Source organism: Metarhizium acridum (genome assembly GCF_019434415.1).
Source record: "Metarhizium acridum strain ARSEF 324 chromosome Unknown scaffold_555, whole genome shotgun sequence".
Lineage (NCBI taxonomy): Eukaryota > Fungi > Ascomycota > Sordariomycetes > Hypocreales > Clavicipitaceae > Metarhizium > Metarhizium acridum.
Genome location: NW_027094039.1, coordinates 1,290,002 through 1,307,704, shown reverse-complemented (window position 1 = coordinate 1,307,704; position 17,703 = coordinate 1,290,002). Strand labels below are relative to the sequence as shown.

Here is a 17,703-nt window from a genome sequence, read left to right as displayed (position 1 = left end):
GACAGCAGAGGCCAGGGGTGGTTTGTTGGAAGAGCCAGTGACGAAGAGGTCCACTCGGCCGGTACCACCAGGCAGTAGCAGAAGTAAGTTTGTCACCGTGGACGTTGGCGAAAGTAATAGACTAGAGTTGACCGAAGAGGCGTGTGGCCTGAGACGGGCACACATGAGAAGCTCCCCATGGAAGTAGATTCCTGCAGCCACAGCACATGCAAATGTAGGCAGGATATGCGTCCAATGTGCGTAGGACCAGAAGAAGTGCCGTATCATGTACGGAGTACCTGGGCACAGCTTACAGACGTCGAGGCGTGTGTGGCGCCCTGCCTGCATGATCTCTGCTCGCACTTGAAGAAAGTACTACGGAGTAGCCGTGGCAGGGATCCATCGGCCGATCAAACGTGGCTTTCGTGCTGTCGCATACAGTCAGCGTGGGTTCCGACACACGGTGAGGCAATCAGGCCAAAAACTGTTTCGGTTATCTAGATGACCCTGGAGCTGGCCCTTGCACCTTGGTCGACCCTTGGGTGACGGATTATGCGCTCGTGGCCTTGGCTTTCTGGCCCGGTCTGGCTTTCCTTTTGCAGATATCCATGCGAAAAAGAGAAACGGGATGAGACGACGCCATTAGGTGCCAATTAATAAGTGCCGGGTTGCTCAAGTCAAGTTCAAGCAGTCAGAAGCAGTGCGAGGACAACCGTACGACAACGACGGGCATAGGGCAGGGCGAGCATGATGGGGCTCTGCGTCAACGTTTCGAGATGCTCAAAATAACACTCGTGATATTGTGCGTATTGTTTTGTTTTGTTCCTGCGGCGTGAACCCCTCCAGGAGAAGTAGATGCGGCCGGTGGAACAATCGATGCAGGTCCGGCCGACGTCAACTGAGATCAAAAGGTGATGCCAAACCAAGGTTGCCACACAGACGCTTGGGGGGTGGACTGCCGAGTGCGTACCTAGCTCGTTGCAGGAAAAAGTGGTAACACCGTGTTTGCATTATTATAAGTTACCAAGAGCCGAAGGTGATGTTTGGTGCCATGGGCCATGGCCATGATCAAAAAGTTCGCATATGGAGTTGGAGATGGACATGGGTGTACACTGTAGACCTGACACCCGACGCCAAACGCCAGGCGCCAGATACCAGGCACCAGGTTCTGGGTTCTGTGACTGCTCTAGGAGGCTCCTGCCATATTCAACAAAGATGCCATCCCCGCCCCACTTTAAGACTCGCACCTGTCCTTGTCTGTCTTCCCATTACGGCGAACAGAGCAAGTTACGTACTCCACACGCCGCCTGGTACTACGGAGCACCGCCAACAGGACACTATCGTCTGCCTGTTTGTCTGTGATTCCAGATAGTTGACACCCCGCAGTTTAGTTGCGAGCCTGCGCTCACGTGTAAACCAAGAGGCAGGAGCGAACCGTTTCGTTGGATCCTTGGTTGGATCTGCCTCGTGTTGATGGCCAAGGTACTCCGTACCCCAAGTGTCACTTGGCGCCGCCAAGCACCACCGGGCGTCACCCATTGATTCTGAATTTTTAATTTGTCTCTTCTCAATGTTCTCTCGTATTTCAGCTTTCCATATTGTTTCACAGTTGCTAGCATTCATCAACATCTCGAACTCGTGTCCACCTGCCCTGCCTTGGCGTCACCAGCTTGTTGTAGTATACTGTAGCAGCGTTAGACTCTTCCCCCTTAGGGCCCCAAATGACCCGTTCCATTTGGTTTGGAAGAAACAATCGTCCCCTCTCCCGTATCGGTTCGCAGAAATAGTCAAGTATTATTGACAGAGACGCCGGCCCCCGGCCAAACCCCGTTTTCAGGTGGCTGGTCTAATACCTGAACATGCTACATATAACCGTATCCTGTCGACTCCACCACGCCTCACCACCTTTTGACCTCTGACGACTTTTCCATCAGTTCAAGTCATTGACCCAGCCCCATCACCAATCCCATCGTCTCCTGTCACACATTGCCCATTGCCCATTACTCATTGCCCATTCCCCATTGTCTGTTCCCCATTTCCCATTGCAATCGCTATTGCTGCTGCTATTGACCATCCCTGCCCCCGTCTGTCTACAAAGCCACGTCTGCTCCCCCACGGCGCCGGTCATCTATCTGTTGGTGCAACAGGACAGCCCATTGACGACATCATTCATCATCATCTCCTTGTCGCCTCGCAAATTTTCCTTTGCCTGCAGCCAGGGAAGGGGGGAAAAGAGAGACCCAAATCTACATCTTTTGACAACGTAATTGGTTGTACCGATCCACCGTGCCGTTGTTCATACTCATCGCATCCGTCACCTTTCTAGGTTCAACGCCCACATCCATAACGGAGAAAGCATCCATCGCCAACCAACATGTCTACGCATGGTCTTGTCCAAGCCACGTCACCTGCCCAAGGTGTCAGGCTCATCACCTTCACCAGACCCGAGAAGCGGAACGCCCTATCCCGACAGCTTCTCGACGAGTTCCTTGTTGAGCTGGAGGCGGCCTCAACAGATCCGGCAGTTCAAGCCATCGTCATAACCGGTACCGGGACCTTCTTTTCAGGTGAGCCACTTCACCAGGCGTCCTCACCACTGGCTTACCAGTCTCACTCTTGCTGCTCCACTTTGGCTACCTTGGCGTCCGAAGATTCTAACGACGACTAATGTTTTGGTGCTTCTTCTCTCTGTTGTAGCCGGCGCCGATCTCAAAGACATTGCCGACCTGGACTCGGCTGGTGCCCGGTCATGTCGATACCTGGAGAACTTGTGCGTCGGCATGACCGCTGTTCGCAAACCATTGATCGCAGCCGTCAACGGACCAGCGGTGAGGACATGCCACCCCAGCCATGGCTTGACGTTGGCGCGGCCGACTCGACGGGATCGTCGGCCCGCTCCAAGCCTTCTTCAGGACTTAAAACTTACATGAACTCTGCGTCTGATAGCTTGGCGGCGGATTCGAAGTGGCCTTGATGGTGAGAGAAGAAGAAAAAAGCTACCTTTACCCCGTTCCCGATGCTGCAGCGAACCCGACCGTTTTGGGTCGTCTCCGCCGCGTTGGCATTCAACCACCATGTGGCTAATGCAAGGACCATCGATATCTAGTGTGACCTGATTTTCGCCGCAAAGTCTGCATATTTCGCGCTTCCAGAAACGAAACGCGGACTTATCCCCGGTGCGGGTGGCACCCAGCGACTAACCGCTGCGGTTGGCAAGTTTCGAGTAAGTACTCCGTACTCTGTACCATTAGCGATTGGGAGGCAGTCGGGAGTGCTAAACGCTGCTTCTTCTTCTTCACGTTTCTAGGCCATGCGAACCATTCTTACGGGCAAACCAATTACGAGCGAGGAGGCATTGTCATGGGGCCTGTTATGTGACCTCATGGAAGATGGTGTCTTGCTCCAGCAAGCCATCGTAGCCGCGACGTCCCTGACGACGCATGGGTCAGAGGCGCTTGCATTGGCCAAGGAGGCTGTCTGCAGAGGTGAGGATCAAGCATTGCTGACACGAGTTCTTGACCAAGTGCTGTATTGCACTGATTGGGGTTGGGATTTTTTTTTTTTTTTTTTTTTTTTTTTTCAAAATTCTTTGCCCCGTCCTTTCTTCCTTGTTTCCACCTTGAGCCACAGAGGACTTGTAAAACTAATGGTTCTTCCGCCTGCCTTCCAGCCGACGGCTTATGCAGAGACGACCTGTTTGAACGACACTTGTACTACACCACGTTCGGCACGGAAGAGAAGCGGAAGGGCGTGGATGAGTTCCTGGCCAAGCGGGGCCGTTAACTCAGCAAGGAACAACGAGCACTTGCGGGTTTGCGCTTGTCTGGTGTGGCTGGTTAAGCGTCAAGCGTCAAGCGTTAAGGATCTGAGGAGGCTCCAAAAAAAAAACCGACATCTGGAGCCCGGTTCAGGCTGCATGCGAGTGGCTGGGGCGGTTACCAGTAAGCTGGGGAGGGGCTTGACAACAAACACATGCGTCAGCTTACCATTGAAGAAAAACCCGCATGACGCTACGCGAGGCTGCATGTGCATAAGTTACATAGAGCCATTGAAAGGCAATAGTAGTCAAATCAACAAGACCGTTTGCACCCGCCTGCCCTTCCTGTCAGAGTGCACAGTGTGCCGATGATGCAAGAAACGTCCAACCTCGGCGCGCGGCTCTGCCTCGTAACTCATCTATTCATGTAGGCCGTGCTCGTATAGGAGCAGAGTTGGCCATCTAGAGAGTTGCCGTCGTCGGATACACCCAGAAAGTTGGCAACTAATCGAGGCCAGTGCCTGGCAACTCGTCCAACTCAGCTCAGGGTAATATGGAGCCAGTGTGACATTTGAACCTTGAATCCTGGACCGGACTCGGCAGGGCAACTCCTCCGAAGTGACAGATTTCTTGCCTTTTGCTGCTTAAAGCACTCGGTCCCTTGCCCCAAGTTACTCCGGATGGCAAGCTATGTTGCGCTCGCAAGGACAAGAAACCAACCCCGATGCTGTTCTGGTTCGGATAGTCAACTCGCGATGCAACACAATGGGACCATGCGAGAGAGAGGAATAGAGGGTTTTATATACACACATGCACATAGATGTATATCAATAATGATGACAATAGTGGTAATAAAATTTAATAATCTATTTATCTATTTATTCATTTTTAATTTTAAAAAAAGCAACCTAGCTCATCCGGGTAAAAGGCAGTCCAAAGGTTTACGGCAAGCAGAGATGTAGGGTCAAGTGGCTGATGTTGGCATGGAAAGTGTCGAGTGGCATAGGCCCCCCGTCGACGTGGCTGGGCGACCAGACTCGCTGCGCTGAATGATCAAATCGCAACATTTGAATGACGGCGTGCCAAGGGGAAGAAAATGCCGCGGACAAGCCGCCTCTGTGCATTGCGACTTTTTGCCGGCCGGCCTTCACGGCTCTGTCCGGGCTGGCGGGAACTTGGAATGTTCGCATAAACCGGCTCAAGACGGGGAACCGGGACGCGAGAGTCTCTTTCTATTGTCCGTCACATGGGGCGGCATGCCGTGGTGAACTTTGGGAGTCTGACGAAAAATCCGGTTTCGAACGCATCAAGGGACGAAGTTCTGCGTCTGCGCCTGCGGCGGAAGACAGGCTCCCGCGTATCCGCCAGGTCAGAGTTGGACAAGATATCCACAGAGTGGGAACTTCTGCACGTCGTCTTCATGCAGCAAAAGTCGTGTGGTTTCCGGACTGTGGCATGATTGCAGATCGAGGCTCACAAGTTCGCCAACACATGGCCACTGTAAGGGCGGGATAGTGGGTAACAAGTTCAATTGCGCTGGTCGCATCGTGCAGCCCATGCAGCTATTACCTACCTGTCTGGCTATTATTATCTCTCTCTTGCTCCGTCAAGACTTGGCCTGCTGACATTGAGCCCGACTCGCATTCTCAATCCCAAACTTACAACTGAAACGTCATGGTTTGTCTTTACGCCGACTATGCCCTGCCTTGCATTGTCAACGTCTTTCTTTGCTATTCACTTGAGGCAAGCAAATCAGCCAAGGAAATATGCAGTAGGGTAGTCAGCAGCAAACATGCAAACATTGTCCAAAACCTCCAAGATGCTGCTCACACCCCTCCCCCCCCGGGGCTGGGGTTAACATTTCGGAGAGACACAATTTTAAACACGACATTCCAACACAGTTCGCCGCAACGTAGCTGGCACCTTGGTCCCGTGCGTGAAATGTAATGCTCCCCAAAGAAAAATTAAAAAGAAGAAAAAAGGAAAAATGATTGAGAAAAATTTTCAATGCCTTCTGGAATTGACGCAGATGGCCCCGAAAATGTGAATGTGATAAAGACGGCTTGCAATGCATCAGCCCCAAGACGTATAACAAGGCCTTGGTACAATTCTCTCAAGTACCAAAGTACCAACTGACATGTCAAATTCAGGGCGAACCGGCAGGACGGGCTGCTAGGTTTCGCCCTGGGGCAAACAAAGGGAAGCCCGAACCGAAAACAAAAAAAAAAAAAAAAAAAAAAAAAAAAAAAAGCCCTCAATCCAATACGGAGCTGGTATTCACATCCCAGCTTTCCCATTGCTGCGGAACTCGGTAGAAGCAAAACCCTGCAAGACAATGGCGGCAGCAGTGGCGAAAACAAAAGGGTACAAACAGAGTACACACGCAGCTCTGATTCTGCTTCACCACGTTGCCTCGTGTCCTCGAGCAAGCCAAGCCAGTTCCCTCGTTTCTCTCGCCTCTCTCTGCCTCGCCGCCTTTCCCTCTCCCATGCCCTTGGTAAGTTAACCCCCCAGGTACACAAGCCTCACAAGGCTCGCGGCGTATGCCTTATTAGCTTGTAGTCCATGGCTTGCAAGTCATGGCCACTATTCCTTATCCACGTGTGAAAGGCCAGGGTCTCTCCTGCCATACGCACACGCCCTTGTCTTGGAGTTCTGTAGTGGTAAACAAAAGTAATACATTTTTGTTTCTACTTGCACGGTAAACGGCCTCGCCAGCGAAACTTTATCACCGCAGGTGCTGCTTCCTTTCTTTTTCTTGATAATTGTGTCCGCTCCCCTTCTTCTCCCGTCGTTTCCCTTCTTGGAAATCCTTCTCCCCAAGGGCTTTCCCAAAGGGCGGCTGGTGACCATAGGGTAAGCTACCCAAAGATCGGTATGCATGGTCTTGTCTCAGATGCAAAATGGTTGTATTCCTGGTGACAGGCCGGGTGGGTGGACGGGACTGGAGGGAAGGGATTATGGGGAGGGAGGGAGATGGTGATGAGTAGGAGGATTGTGATGAGAAAGCCCGTTTAATTAGCGGGCGACCTTGGGAAACAAAAGGGCAAGAATAAGAAAGAGAGAAGAGAGATTTGCCAAACCGCATCCAGGATTGCGGTATTCCGTACCGAGTACCCAAAGTTGAAGAATGTTTCAAAGGACGGGCTCCTCCGGGGACCTGCAAAAAAGAAGCATACCAATATCGGAAATTTGCCATTTCAGCTTTTTTTCTCCTTCCAGCGAGGCAGGGATGTTCGTGATGCTGGGAATATGTTCCATCTCATTTCGGCAGACGTCAAAACCCCGGATGGTCCAAACCCTGGACTGTCAAATTTCTAGATCGTGCTTGTGCGATCCGGGGCCGCCCTACACGCGATGACACCCTTTTCTTGCTTCGGGCACGAAACAGCCAAGGCCGTGTTTGATGCCTGTCCTGCATCAACACATCAACAAACGAAATAAGGGCGAAGGAAAGAAGGAAAGAGAGAGAGAGAGAGAGAGAGGTGACGTCGGCCGTTGTGACGGTGGTATCACGCTCCCTCTCGCTCTCAGTCCACCTGGACCTGTTCAAGCGGAAACCCGTTACGCCGGTCGATGATAGACAAGCAGCCTGCCTCATTTGTCCTGATTTTCATCCAAAGTTCCCTCACTGAGCCGCGAGTCGTACTCCCCAACCGTGAGAAACGCCCTTTTTATTCAGACGAAAAAAACGACTTGACGATGAACCTGCCGCCCCCACGGATACTATAGCAGGTGTAGCGGGAAACAGAAACACGCGGGGAAAAAGACTGAGCCTCCATGCAAATTACACTTCCCGTCGCAGCGACAACCAGAAAGAAAACTGAAACCACATGCGTTCTATCAATATTACCCTTCTTTTTTCACATTCGCACCCATCAGTCCACTTTCCTGTCTTTGCGCAACGTCGTACAGACAACGCGGGGAAAATGGAGGCACGCCGCCCGTGTCGACGTCAGTCACCAAAAAGTGGGTTTTCTCGTTCTTGTTCTGGTGTCCCTCGAGTTATGTGTTAGTCTTCTTTCATGTTATTTTCCCCAAGGGCCTGAGAGTCTGAGATTACCATATGCATGTTTGACCTTATTTGGTGCGGCGACTGTTTTGGGTCTTTTGTAGTCGCGTCAAGGGCATTGACTGGCCTTGTGTGATGCGCGACTAGGAACACGACATGTCTGGGGTTTGGGGTTTTCGCTTCTCCGCGAGGAAATGCCGTGATGAAAGACGGGGAAGAGGAGCGGGAGGGCGGCCATGGTTGCGGGGGTTTCAAACTTGAAATGCTGTGGGATCGATTGTTGATCGTTGTGCGTGTTCGTACGCGTTTGTGGGGAAGTGTTTGTCCCTTGTGAGGACTCTCTGTGCGAGCCTAACGATGTGTGATGATGCTGGTGTTGCTGGTTGGAGAGACAGGCGGGGGTGGGTTTGACGAAGCGCGGGGATTTCATCGACTCTCTCTCTCTCTCCTTCCTCCTTTGTCTCCTTCTCTTCCTCTTCTCTTCCTCTCTCTCTCCCTCTCTACTGCGAAGCTCCGTCTGCTTGTTTTCATACACTATTCGGCCATTGTAAAGACTGATGACACTGGCATCTTTATTCACGCTAAGGGACACAGCATACATGGCTAGTTGAAACCAGGCGTGGCATCTACCATCTTGGCTTCCATGCCCGCCCATCCGTCGTTGATCCGTGTTTGCACTATTAAGCCTATTTTCACACCTTATTACTCCACGTTGCACAGCCCCTTCTTTTACCACTGAAAGAAGGAGTATGGGGAACATGGGATCGACTGTCGGGGCATTTCAGCTGAAACAATACCGGTACGTACGTCGACAGTCTGCAGTGTATAGAGTCGACTCTAGCATTGATTCCATCTACCAGAATGGAAACCGCAGTGGTGACGCTGAAACTGACACTCTTCAGAAACTATTCCATTTCACCTAGCTAGTGACTGCCGTCACATGCCTTTAGGTCCTCACATCCCGTCAATACCGCTGAACTCGAGCTCGTTTCAAGTTCACTACCCTACAAAAGCTGCCGAATGGGGGCGGCCGAAACCATGTGCCTTTACCAAGAAGGCCTAGTAAGGCGAAATATGACACAGGTACAAAATGAAAAAATGAACGTATTAGTTACGAGTTAGTCGACAGACTGTTTCTCACGAAGATCAGTGATATTGGAACCTTAGGCTGTAGGCCAATTGAGTAAACATACTGGGATTTGGCTTGTCCCTGGATGAAGGATGACGGTCCATCGGTCTTATCAGCAAGCGTTTCTTGGGTAAGTCAATAATTCTACAGCATACGGTCTATGGCCAGATAATCTTGGCACTCAGTCAAGAGAACACTAGGATACAGGGGTAAGATATATAATATGGCCGTGTAATGATCATGGACTCGGTCTGGTCAAGTACAATCCACACTCCACGGTACCTTATGTGTTTTTTACACGGGGCACGCTTGCAGTAGAGGTCAAAGTATACGCTTTATACACAACATGATCCTAGGTCAGAAAATTATATATAGATATATATACATATACAACAAGAATTCTCGACCTCATACGAGGTTCGGGAAATGAAGTGGATATATTTCACGTGTGGCGATTAGAATAGATGCTGTAGAATAATAAAATGCGTTCCTGTTTTCCCCTTACCCATGTAGTAACACATCAAATACATAAACCTCGGATCAGTCGGATGTCGTTTGCAGTCCTCATTTACCAGCCTCCGCGCTGCTGGCACCGTCGAATGAGCGTCTCTCCCTGATAAACTTGGGCCACGTGTTAGTGAGCACAAGGTACTTGATGCTCATTTCGGAATCGTCAAAGACACCCTCATTGAAAGCCTCAGGAATGTCGCCCCAGTATCGAGCGGTTTCACCCGACTCACTTTGCGGTTTGGGGATGTCAGCAAAAGGAGTGGCGGGGTCTGGCGTGCTGCAATCACCACAGACAACGCGGGCGGCCCCTTCGAAGATTGCTTGGAGGTTCTTGAAGTCCTGTGACGACAGGTTGACTTGAAATTCGGCGCTGTTACTGCTGATGAAGTCGATGTAAATGCTAAGAGCGCTCTCGAAGCACTCGCGCGACAGAGTCAAGGTCTTCTCGCTGTCCTTCTCGTCCCTAGCTGGTTCCCTGAGGGTGGGGTTGACAATGTACTGGGCACGCCACTCTCGAACTCGCGTGAGGAAGGCAATGTTCTCGCCGGAGAAATCTCGAAGAGCAGAGAACTCCTGCAGGGGCTCAGGGTTCTTCGCCAAGGTGTGCTCCAGGGCGTCCATGGTTAAGATGCTGCCACCAGTGGTAGACACTGAACCAGCTTTGGTCCGACCCATCCATGATGACGAGCTAGTGCCAGAGTTCAGAGATTTCCCACTGTGCTGCACGGACTTCTGTCGAGACTCCCAGCGCGCAATCGAGTCGAGGGTCTCCTGACAAAGGGATTGTTGCCTTTGAACTTCCCAGACGGGTATGAACACGGTGAAGGTTTCGAGCATCATGATTGCAACGGCGATCCTGAAAGAACAGATTAGCTATATGACATGTCAGCCCAACCCATGGCGTACCTACCACTGCGGAGGGATAAAGTAATTGTTGACAGGAGCCATGCCGGGGACATAGAGTGCAATAAGCCACATTGGGGAGGCATGAAGACTACAATGACAGTTAGCATGATTTTGGAGATGATTGGGAGAGATTCAAATGAGACGAGTCTCCTTACCCAGACACGCAGCAAGCAATGGTCTGCGTTCGCCAACCTTGGGTGTCACGCAGGTTTCGAGAGCGCCACAGAATGACGGGAGCAACGATCCAAGCCCAGAATAGTTGCCAGAAGATAGACGGCCACCTTCATCATACCACTTGTTAGTCTCATCAAGTGCCATTTGCCTTTGGGTAGAGGAGGCTGCAACATACCACTCCCAACCGCGACCTTGCTCAGTCTTTTGCTCCATAGCAGTGCCGGTAACTTCAGTTCCAGAGATGCCCCAGCCAGAGTGAAATTTGCGAGAAATAAGGAACATGAAGATGGTGAGGGAAAGCTACCACTTGTGAGCAATTGGTTGTCATGCATGCTTAGTCGGTTCCTTTCTGCGATGTGAGTACTTACGTGAGCTACTATGCCCAAGCCGACGAATATCAAAACTCTCTGGGTATAAGGAAGCATCTTCCATCTGGCGACAAGCGTCTTGCGGATCCGAGGACGCTGGCCATCCCATCCCAAGTCGCCCGTCTTCTTGACGTATTGCTTTTGAGCGTTGGCAACGTACAAGAACCGACTGTTGGAGGCGTGGAACAGCGCGATACCAAAGGGGAACCAGATGCTCATGATCCAGAATTCGGCAACTTCTGGCATTAAAGGACCGTACACATAGCCTGTGGTGACGGCAACCCAGTAACAATGAAGGAATGCAATGGCTGCGAATGACAAGCCCAGGCCTCTAATTCGGAGGATGGGCATATCCCGCTTCCTCCACAAGAATGCCATGCCGCTAATAAGAATAACAGTCCATGATACGGCGAAGACAATCCAAAAGATGCCTACGCCATCAAGCCGAACCTCCGGCTTGGTGTCGGGCGTGACACCAAACTCTGAGCCCATTGTGTCTGTTGTGGTTCTCACAGCTTGAGATATATGCGAGGTTAGGAACGGCACACGCCTCACGACCAAAAGTGACAGGATGAAGGTTAAAGGACACAAGGAACGAGAGGACGTGCGTGTCGATGCCCGGGACTTGTCAACACCAGAGCGCACGAGCCTGATGATGGTATCCTGTTAAGCAAAGACACTGGACTGACGGGAAGGTATAACGAGGCAACGGGGGGCTTGGCTTGATAAATATTCGAACCCATTCAACCGGCCGGCAAGCCACCCGGAAGGTCTACCAGGTGTTGCAGATGGTGCAATAAGGATGGCACTGACTTGATCGCGGGGGTGGACATCAAGCCCGGTTGCTGAATGTGCCGATCTCCACCACTGGGATTTCATCAGGAACTGCTTTTTCGGAGGAGGGAAAAGCAATCTTGCTGTTAAAAAAGTGATGAGTGGGCGTATCTTGGCTGGGGTCACTCTTAGTATCCGCATGTTCGTGCGCGACAACTTGGGGTGACAGTCCTAGTACGATCAGGGGTGGCAGCTCCATTTTTGCTTTTGGCCCAGCCAGGGCCTTGAAGCAATCACCTCTTCCAGGGGAATGTAATGTAGATCATTGGCAAGTCGTGTGGCAACCATGACAGGGCTGGGAGCCGTCCTGCATGTGCCACAGGGCATGTTGTACCAGATCAACTCGACTTTTGCTCTGTGCGCTTGTTGGCCAGTCCAGAGCTGGTCCGGATATTCGGGTACTCGTTATGAATGCAACGATCGAACAACAATTCCATGAATGAGTTCGCATCGTTGCTTCCCCCCCTCCTCCCCCGGCGGGAGTCGGCGATACCGCAATTCACTATATTCGTCAGAGAAGGAAGCCAAGTACGGAGTAATCAAGGCGCCACGCGTATCACTTCCCACCCTGGCCCGCCAATCATCAAGCCAGACCTAGCCCAGAGCGGCCTGTCTTTGGACGGATTTTGCTTCCCGGGTCCGATTTAGGTGCCGCGAGGGGTGGTGGATCCCGCTTGTGAAGACTGGGCTGGTTGGACGAGACGAAGGAGCTAGAGTCCAACCCCGTTTCGTCACTGCCACGCCCCTCAACGGCTTCAGCAGTTCTGCTGTTAAAACTTGAGGCTTGAAGCTTGAGGCGGGTCAAGTGAGGAGGGCCACATGCTTTTTCTTCCATGGCTGGTGTGGCGCCTTGCGCATGCTTCCTGTCGGCCGATTGGCAAAGGATTGCGGTTTTCCTTTTCCTTTTCGAGTAAACAAAACAAGTTTTGCGCTGCGTGTTTAACCCGCACGCTATCAACCGTGCGCGAGGGTGGAGAGAACGGAGGCGACAAGTCCGGGCCATTCTACGGTGACGAGCTCCTGGCTCGTGATTCGGTGGCAGCTGAGACCCAGATGGGTTTATACTCTGTATGGCTCGAAAGGCAATAGTGGACGATGCCGACGCCGACGGGGACCAGGATGGCGGCGGGCGGCAGCAAGGGAACCTGTGGCTTGTTTACCAGTGGCTTTCATTATTCAGCCTGAAAGGGCCAAAGCAGTACTCCGTAGCAGCGAAAACAAGTCTATCAGTTGTGATTCCTCATGTAGACACTAGAGACGATTACGGAGCATTCAATGTTCCCCTCCCCCTCGTAAATCCTCGTAAACCATCCAACCAAGTGTTTGGTGGTCCGTGCTGAATGGCAATGAGGATATGATCTGGAGCCAATTGTCGGGTCCGATGGAACGCTCTTTCCCAACTCTCAAGGTCGTTGGACCTCGACGGAGGGATAGCAGTCGACGAGTCCCGACCTTTAAAAATTGGAACAAGCAATCTCAGCAGGGCATGCGATGCTGTGTCATGCCATCATTGCATCTTCTCCGCTAGGCCCAGAGCTGGCCGAAGCCTGGCAAGGCAAAAGCAGCGAGCGCCAAGTCTGCTAGCCCGCCGCTCATGTGTTTGGGACCTGAGCCGCCGGCTTTGCAGGTGAGACCCATCGACACAACGCTGCATCATGAAAAGGCGTCAGTCAAGCTGCCGGCATGCAGAGGCCCCGAGTCAACGACACAATTCGCTGCATCACGCCACTACTACCGTGGCATCAACATACTAGTGGCTGTTGGCCTCGTTGAACATTGTACTTTGCACAGCAACTTGTTGGCAGTCCGAGCCCAGGACTAATATCGTTGAAGTAGGAGCTAACAGGACGGCAGGGAATCGCAGGATCCGCCCGAACTCTCAGAGTGACGACGAGCGAGGTAGTGGTGGCGGTCGTATACTCCATACTCCGTATTCCATACTCGAGAGCTCCTTAACTGGCAACCGCGTCCTTGCTCCGATGTGGGCGATGCCAATATTGTATTCTACGTGGCTCATGTCAATGTTTGACGACTTGTCTCGTTGTTGGTCCTATTACGGAGGGCTGCGCAGTACCTCATGCCGGTAGTGAGCAACTTGCTTGCTTCTGTCTTTGCTGTGCGGGGGTTTACAGCAATGCCGACTGCCACCGTGCGTCGTTGACTTTGCTTTTTGGGGCTGGAAACGGGGGGCAATCATCATGACATTGGTATTAAAGACCAACAAAAAGTAATAACCGCCCATAAAAAACAGGGGTTCTTGCTTTGCGGTGCGAGGAGGTTCGCAATAATACCGTTATAAGTTGGACGAAATTTTCAGCAGCCAAGGATGGCAAAAAGTTGGTGCGCGCGGATTTCTCTCTTTAATTTTATCACCACCACAGCCTAGACCACAGCCATGGGATTAGAGGACAACAAACCCACCGCAGAAAATCGATTCCAGTCCCGTTTGACAATGTGCGCTGAAGTCTATCAGTAATCAGCATTAGCACTGGGTATGTTGGGGCGGCCCCAGCTTCGAAAGCTAATTAAGCTTGACAACTCTTGACACCGCTGATGGTGGGCACGGCACGCTTCTGCTAGGGGGCTGGGTATTGGGACGTGAGTCGCGAATTCGGAGCTTTGCCGGCCAGGCCCTTGCCGGTGCACGGACACGGGAGGGTTGCCACAACCCCCGAAGAAAGTTGGGGCAGTGATCTAGTTTACTAGCGTTGCCCGTGAAGAGAGATTGACTCTTCTTCTTCGACGTCGAAGGCCGTGCCACACACTCTTGAGTTGCGGTTAGAGGCGCTCACGTTGGCTGCTCATAACTCACTTTCCCCCTCTCGCACAGGGTAAAGTAATGCATGTCCCTTGCCTAAGAAGCAAGGTCTTGCAGCAGCAGCAACACCAGTACTTGTTATCGGGATCTTGTTTGGGAGCCCACCAAGATCACTCCCAGGTTCAACGTGGAGTAATGAGGAGGTCGATTACCCCCACCTCAACGGTCCATACTTGAAGTTAAGAGATCTCTGGAAATTTTCTCCTCACCTCAACTCATTTCCCGTTGCTTTTCGGACCGGCGGGCATGGTTCGAGTTCGCAATCACTAGGTCCGGCAACAAAGGAATTGAATGCAAGGTCTATCTGCCGAGTACTCTGCTCGTTGTACTCCGTAGTTGTTGGTACAACCTTCAACCGCTAGGCCTGTCTGCACCGTAATAGGCATGATGCTGTCCCGTCGCAGTGGCCCTCGGAAATTTGGAACTGGGTCTTTTCTAGGAGTACTGGGTACTACTGGTGCATTCGATCATCGCTTGATATGCAGCTCATATGTAGGGTACTCAGCCCTGAGGCACGTCAGCTGGTAACCAATGCTAATAAAGACAACTATTTAGTTGCTCCGTCGTCATGGTGGCGGCATTTCGGTCAAGCGCTGGGTTAATAGCTTATGCTACTAATCCCATTTCACCGTAACGCCGAGTTTGATTATTATGATCTACGCGAACGAGAAGAATGGTGCAGGATGACAGTTCCCAACTGTCAAGCGGCGCTGTGGCTTACCAGATGACCTGATCCCATCACAAGCTGAGTCAACAATGTTATTGGGGTGTTCTCATCGCAACTTTTTTCCACCCTCCTTTGTGGGGAAAAGATATTCTCCTTCATCATGTCCACCCAGTTCGAACCGAATAATTGCACAATTTGCAGGCTTTACTCAGCTGCCCGGTTTTGAGCTCAGCTGAAGCCCTTCTCGGCCCGGCTCAAAGAAGAAGCGCGGGGCTAGAGAGCATGGACAAATTAGGGAACAAGTCAAAGGTTGGACAGTTCCTCACGAAAAATAGCCAGTACTACTATTACAGAGTGACCGCTGCTCAAAAGTGGCAAGGCCCCTGGCGGGATGTATCAGATATCATCAATATTCTGACGCTGCGACCGATAGACTCGGAATCGGAACCAATCAATTGGATCTAAAACATCGGAAATTTGGCTTGTGTGAATTGTCATATGTCACCTGTCAATACTCTCTGCGGAATTTACAGATTCCGATAACGTTGTGTAAAATGCTTTATGTATTTGCCCTCTGATATGCTGTAGCATTGGCATGAATCTTGTCACCATCTGGCATCCGCTATCGCTACTTGCTTCGTGCAAAGTCACACCGACAGACACCAAAATTGGGGGAAGTAATAATGCTCAGGATTGAGACTCGTCGTTGGGACGCAGATGGCAAGCCCCCGACCGCTGGGCTTGCTGGCTTGACTTTTGCGCCGTCTGCAAAACGATTGGAATACGGCCTCTGACACGTCACTGAAAGAAGCAATTCTTGAAATTGTATTGGACGAAAGCGTTGGTCCCACCGCGTATTACTGAAAGTTGAGTCTCACATTTGCGACACAGCTGGTACTAAAGTCATTGTCTCGACGTATTCGGTATTCTGTTTTTCAATTTGCAGCTTTTCCGACCAGATGTTGCGATCCTTCTGCTGTTTTTTTTTGTATGCAACAGTGGCTCTGCTTTCACACACCATCTCGAATATGTGGCGGAGACAAGGGTGTTTGTGCTATGCATGTGTAGGCGTTTCCATGATAGTACGGAGTACGTGTCATATCCTACTGCTGCCAGTCGAGCAGAGCTTTGTTCAGCCTCTCCAATTCAACGGATTGTTGCGCGCCGAAGCTCCGAACCATTCTTACGAGGCTGGCGATTCAGAGGTTGACAGTGCAGCCTCCTGCAGCGACTCTGCCCGTTTCAAGTCTTCAAGCCACATGCCCAGTCTCAACCTCTTATCATGGAGTCTCGTGACATGGATGGTTGCTTGCTGGGAAGGACTGAGGCCATCGTCCTCGTCCTCGTCAAAGCTCCACAAGGTCAGATGTTCCAGAATAGCCAGCAATACCACGGATATGATCTCCGGAACAGGATTTTTGAGACGGGCCGAGCAAGCCACAACAAATATCAAGACGAACATGTCCACGGAATCACTAAACAGCGCGATGCCTAGTGCTCTGTGTATTTCATAACTTCGTCGAGGATCGGCCAGAGTCAACAAGCCACCCAGGATGATGTCGCGTACACCCAGCAAGCTTGTGAAGAAGAAAGCGGTGCTGGATGCCGGCTCTGCAAAACTTGATAATGCGACGGCTGGACAGACGAGAAGTGCAATGCCCCGAAGAATGTGCAGAGCCGCAATGGTGGCCGTTGAGATATACTGCAGCCTCGTCACTGCAGGCAGGACCTTGGGGGTCGGCTCCTCTCGTTGGAGGAGGGGAGTTGTCGGGGATGCTTCCTCCATGGTGAACCTTAATGTCAGCCGGCTAGGCTGTCCATTCGACAACGGGAAGCGTCTCGTGCTTTTGGGGGGCAGAAGTAAAAGGTAGTTTCTGGCTCACGAATCCGCACACCAAGGTGCGATGCGAGCTAGATGAGAGCCAGCAGCATCTCGCAAGCACTGATGAGCGAGGTGAAAAATTAAAAGAAAAAAAACTACACAAGACCGCCGCCGCCGACAAGAGGAAGAAAAAAGCCAGAATATTCCGGCCCGGGCGGTCCATGAAGGTGCCACTCCCTAGCCTTTTATCATGCCGTCGTGAGATGAAAAGGCGGTCTACGAACGTTGAAGGTGGTGCACACGCAAACCATAACAGACCTTTGGCGCCTCTCCCGCAGACAAACATGCCATTTTCCCCTCCAGCTTCAAGAAATTCGCCTCCCCTCGCTCACAAGCTCAGCAGCAAAGCTCAGAATGGTGTGCGCCAAGGGCCACCAAAAAGTGCAAATGTCGCGTCGATCGCCTCGGTAGCGTGCTATTTCGTCGACGATTGCAACTCTCCAAGCCGCGTGAGCCAATGTCGACATGGCCGGTATACGGGTATCGTGTCGATCAGATGCAACACTTGTATCATGCCACTCGGTCATGATTGCGATTACAATGCCATTTCGATACCGTCATGGAGAAATCAAACGTGCATGGGTGAAATACTAGCACTTTTCGTCGCTTATCTCCACCCACTGAGATTCCAATCCTCATCCACATGAGCATTCTGCTGATCCAAGCT

General features: G+C 51.6%; 5 protein-coding genes across 5 annotated transcripts; 2 read left to right on the top strand and 3 right to left on the bottom strand.

The window, feature by feature from the left end:
* The first annotated feature begins 1,803 nt into the window (after positions 1-1,803).
* Positions 1,804-4,073, top strand: J3458_019123 (uncharacterized protein). Its single transcript, XM_007815987.2, has 6 exons — positions 1,804-2,546; positions 2,677-2,807; positions 2,926-2,955; positions 3,086-3,202; positions 3,287-3,464; positions 3,650-4,073. The coding sequence occupies exons 1-6, from the start codon at positions 2,354-2,356 to the stop codon at positions 3,760-3,762; spliced, it is 762 nt and encodes a 253-aa protein (XP_007814178.2). The 5' UTR covers positions 1,804-2,353; the 3' UTR covers positions 3,763-4,073.
* A 1,308-nt stretch (positions 4,074-5,381) lies between these two features.
* Positions 5,382-5,867, top strand: J3458_022559 (uncharacterized protein). Its single transcript, XM_066123064.1, has one exon. It carries the CDS (start codon positions 5,411-5,413, stop codon positions 5,681-5,683), a length of 273 nt encoding a protein of 90 aa, XP_065973774.1. The 5' UTR covers positions 5,382-5,410; the 3' UTR covers positions 5,684-5,867.
* A 3,574-nt stretch (positions 5,868-9,441) lies between these two features.
* Positions 9,442-11,327, bottom strand: J3458_019122 (uncharacterized protein; the record flags this gene model as incomplete). Its single annotated transcript, XM_007815988.1, has 5 exons — positions 9,442-10,243; positions 10,298-10,381; positions 10,449-10,574; positions 10,643-10,767; positions 10,836-11,327. The coding sequence occupies 5 exons, from the start codon at positions 11,325-11,327 to the stop codon at positions 9,442-9,444; spliced, it is 1,629 nt and encodes a 542-aa protein (XP_007814179.1).
* Positions 11,328-11,501: 174 nt separating this feature from the next.
* Positions 11,502-11,810, bottom strand: J3458_019121 (uncharacterized protein; the record flags this gene model as incomplete). The annotated part of the gene is made up of 1 exon (XM_066121416.1): positions 11,502-11,810. The coding sequence occupies one exon, from the start codon at positions 11,808-11,810 to the stop codon at positions 11,502-11,504; it is 309 nt and encodes a 102-aa protein (XP_065973773.1).
* Positions 11,811-16,337: 4,527 nt separating this feature from the next.
* Positions 16,338-17,195, bottom strand: J3458_019120 (uncharacterized protein; the record flags this gene model as incomplete). Its single annotated transcript, XM_007815989.2, has 1 exon — positions 16,338-17,195. Exon 1 carries the CDS (start codon positions 16,938-16,940, stop codon positions 16,338-16,340), a length of 603 nt encoding a protein of 200 aa, XP_007814180.2. The 5' UTR covers positions 16,941-17,195.
* Positions 17,196-17,703: the final 508 nt, after the last annotated feature.

What these genes read in the sequence shown, in the direction of transcription:
- J3458_019123 (XM_007815987.2), top strand. Translation starts at nt 2,354, where the DNA reads ATGTCTACGCATGGTCTTGTCCAAGCCACGTCACCTGCCCAAGGTGTC. An exon ending in TACCGGGACCTTCTTTTCAG is followed by an intron (nt 2,547 to 2,676) that starts GTGAGCCACTTC and finishes TCTCTGTTGTAG; the next exon opens with CCGGCGCCGATCTCAAAGAC. An exon ending in CAAGGAGGCTGTCTGCAGAG is followed by an intron (nt 3,465 to 3,649) that starts GTGAGGATCAAG and finishes CCTGCCTTCCAG; the next exon opens with CCGACGGCTTATGCAGAGAC.
- J3458_022559 (XM_066123064.1), top strand. Translation starts at nt 5,411, where the DNA reads ATGGTTTGTCTTTACGCCGACTATGCCCTGCCTTGCATTGTCAACGTC.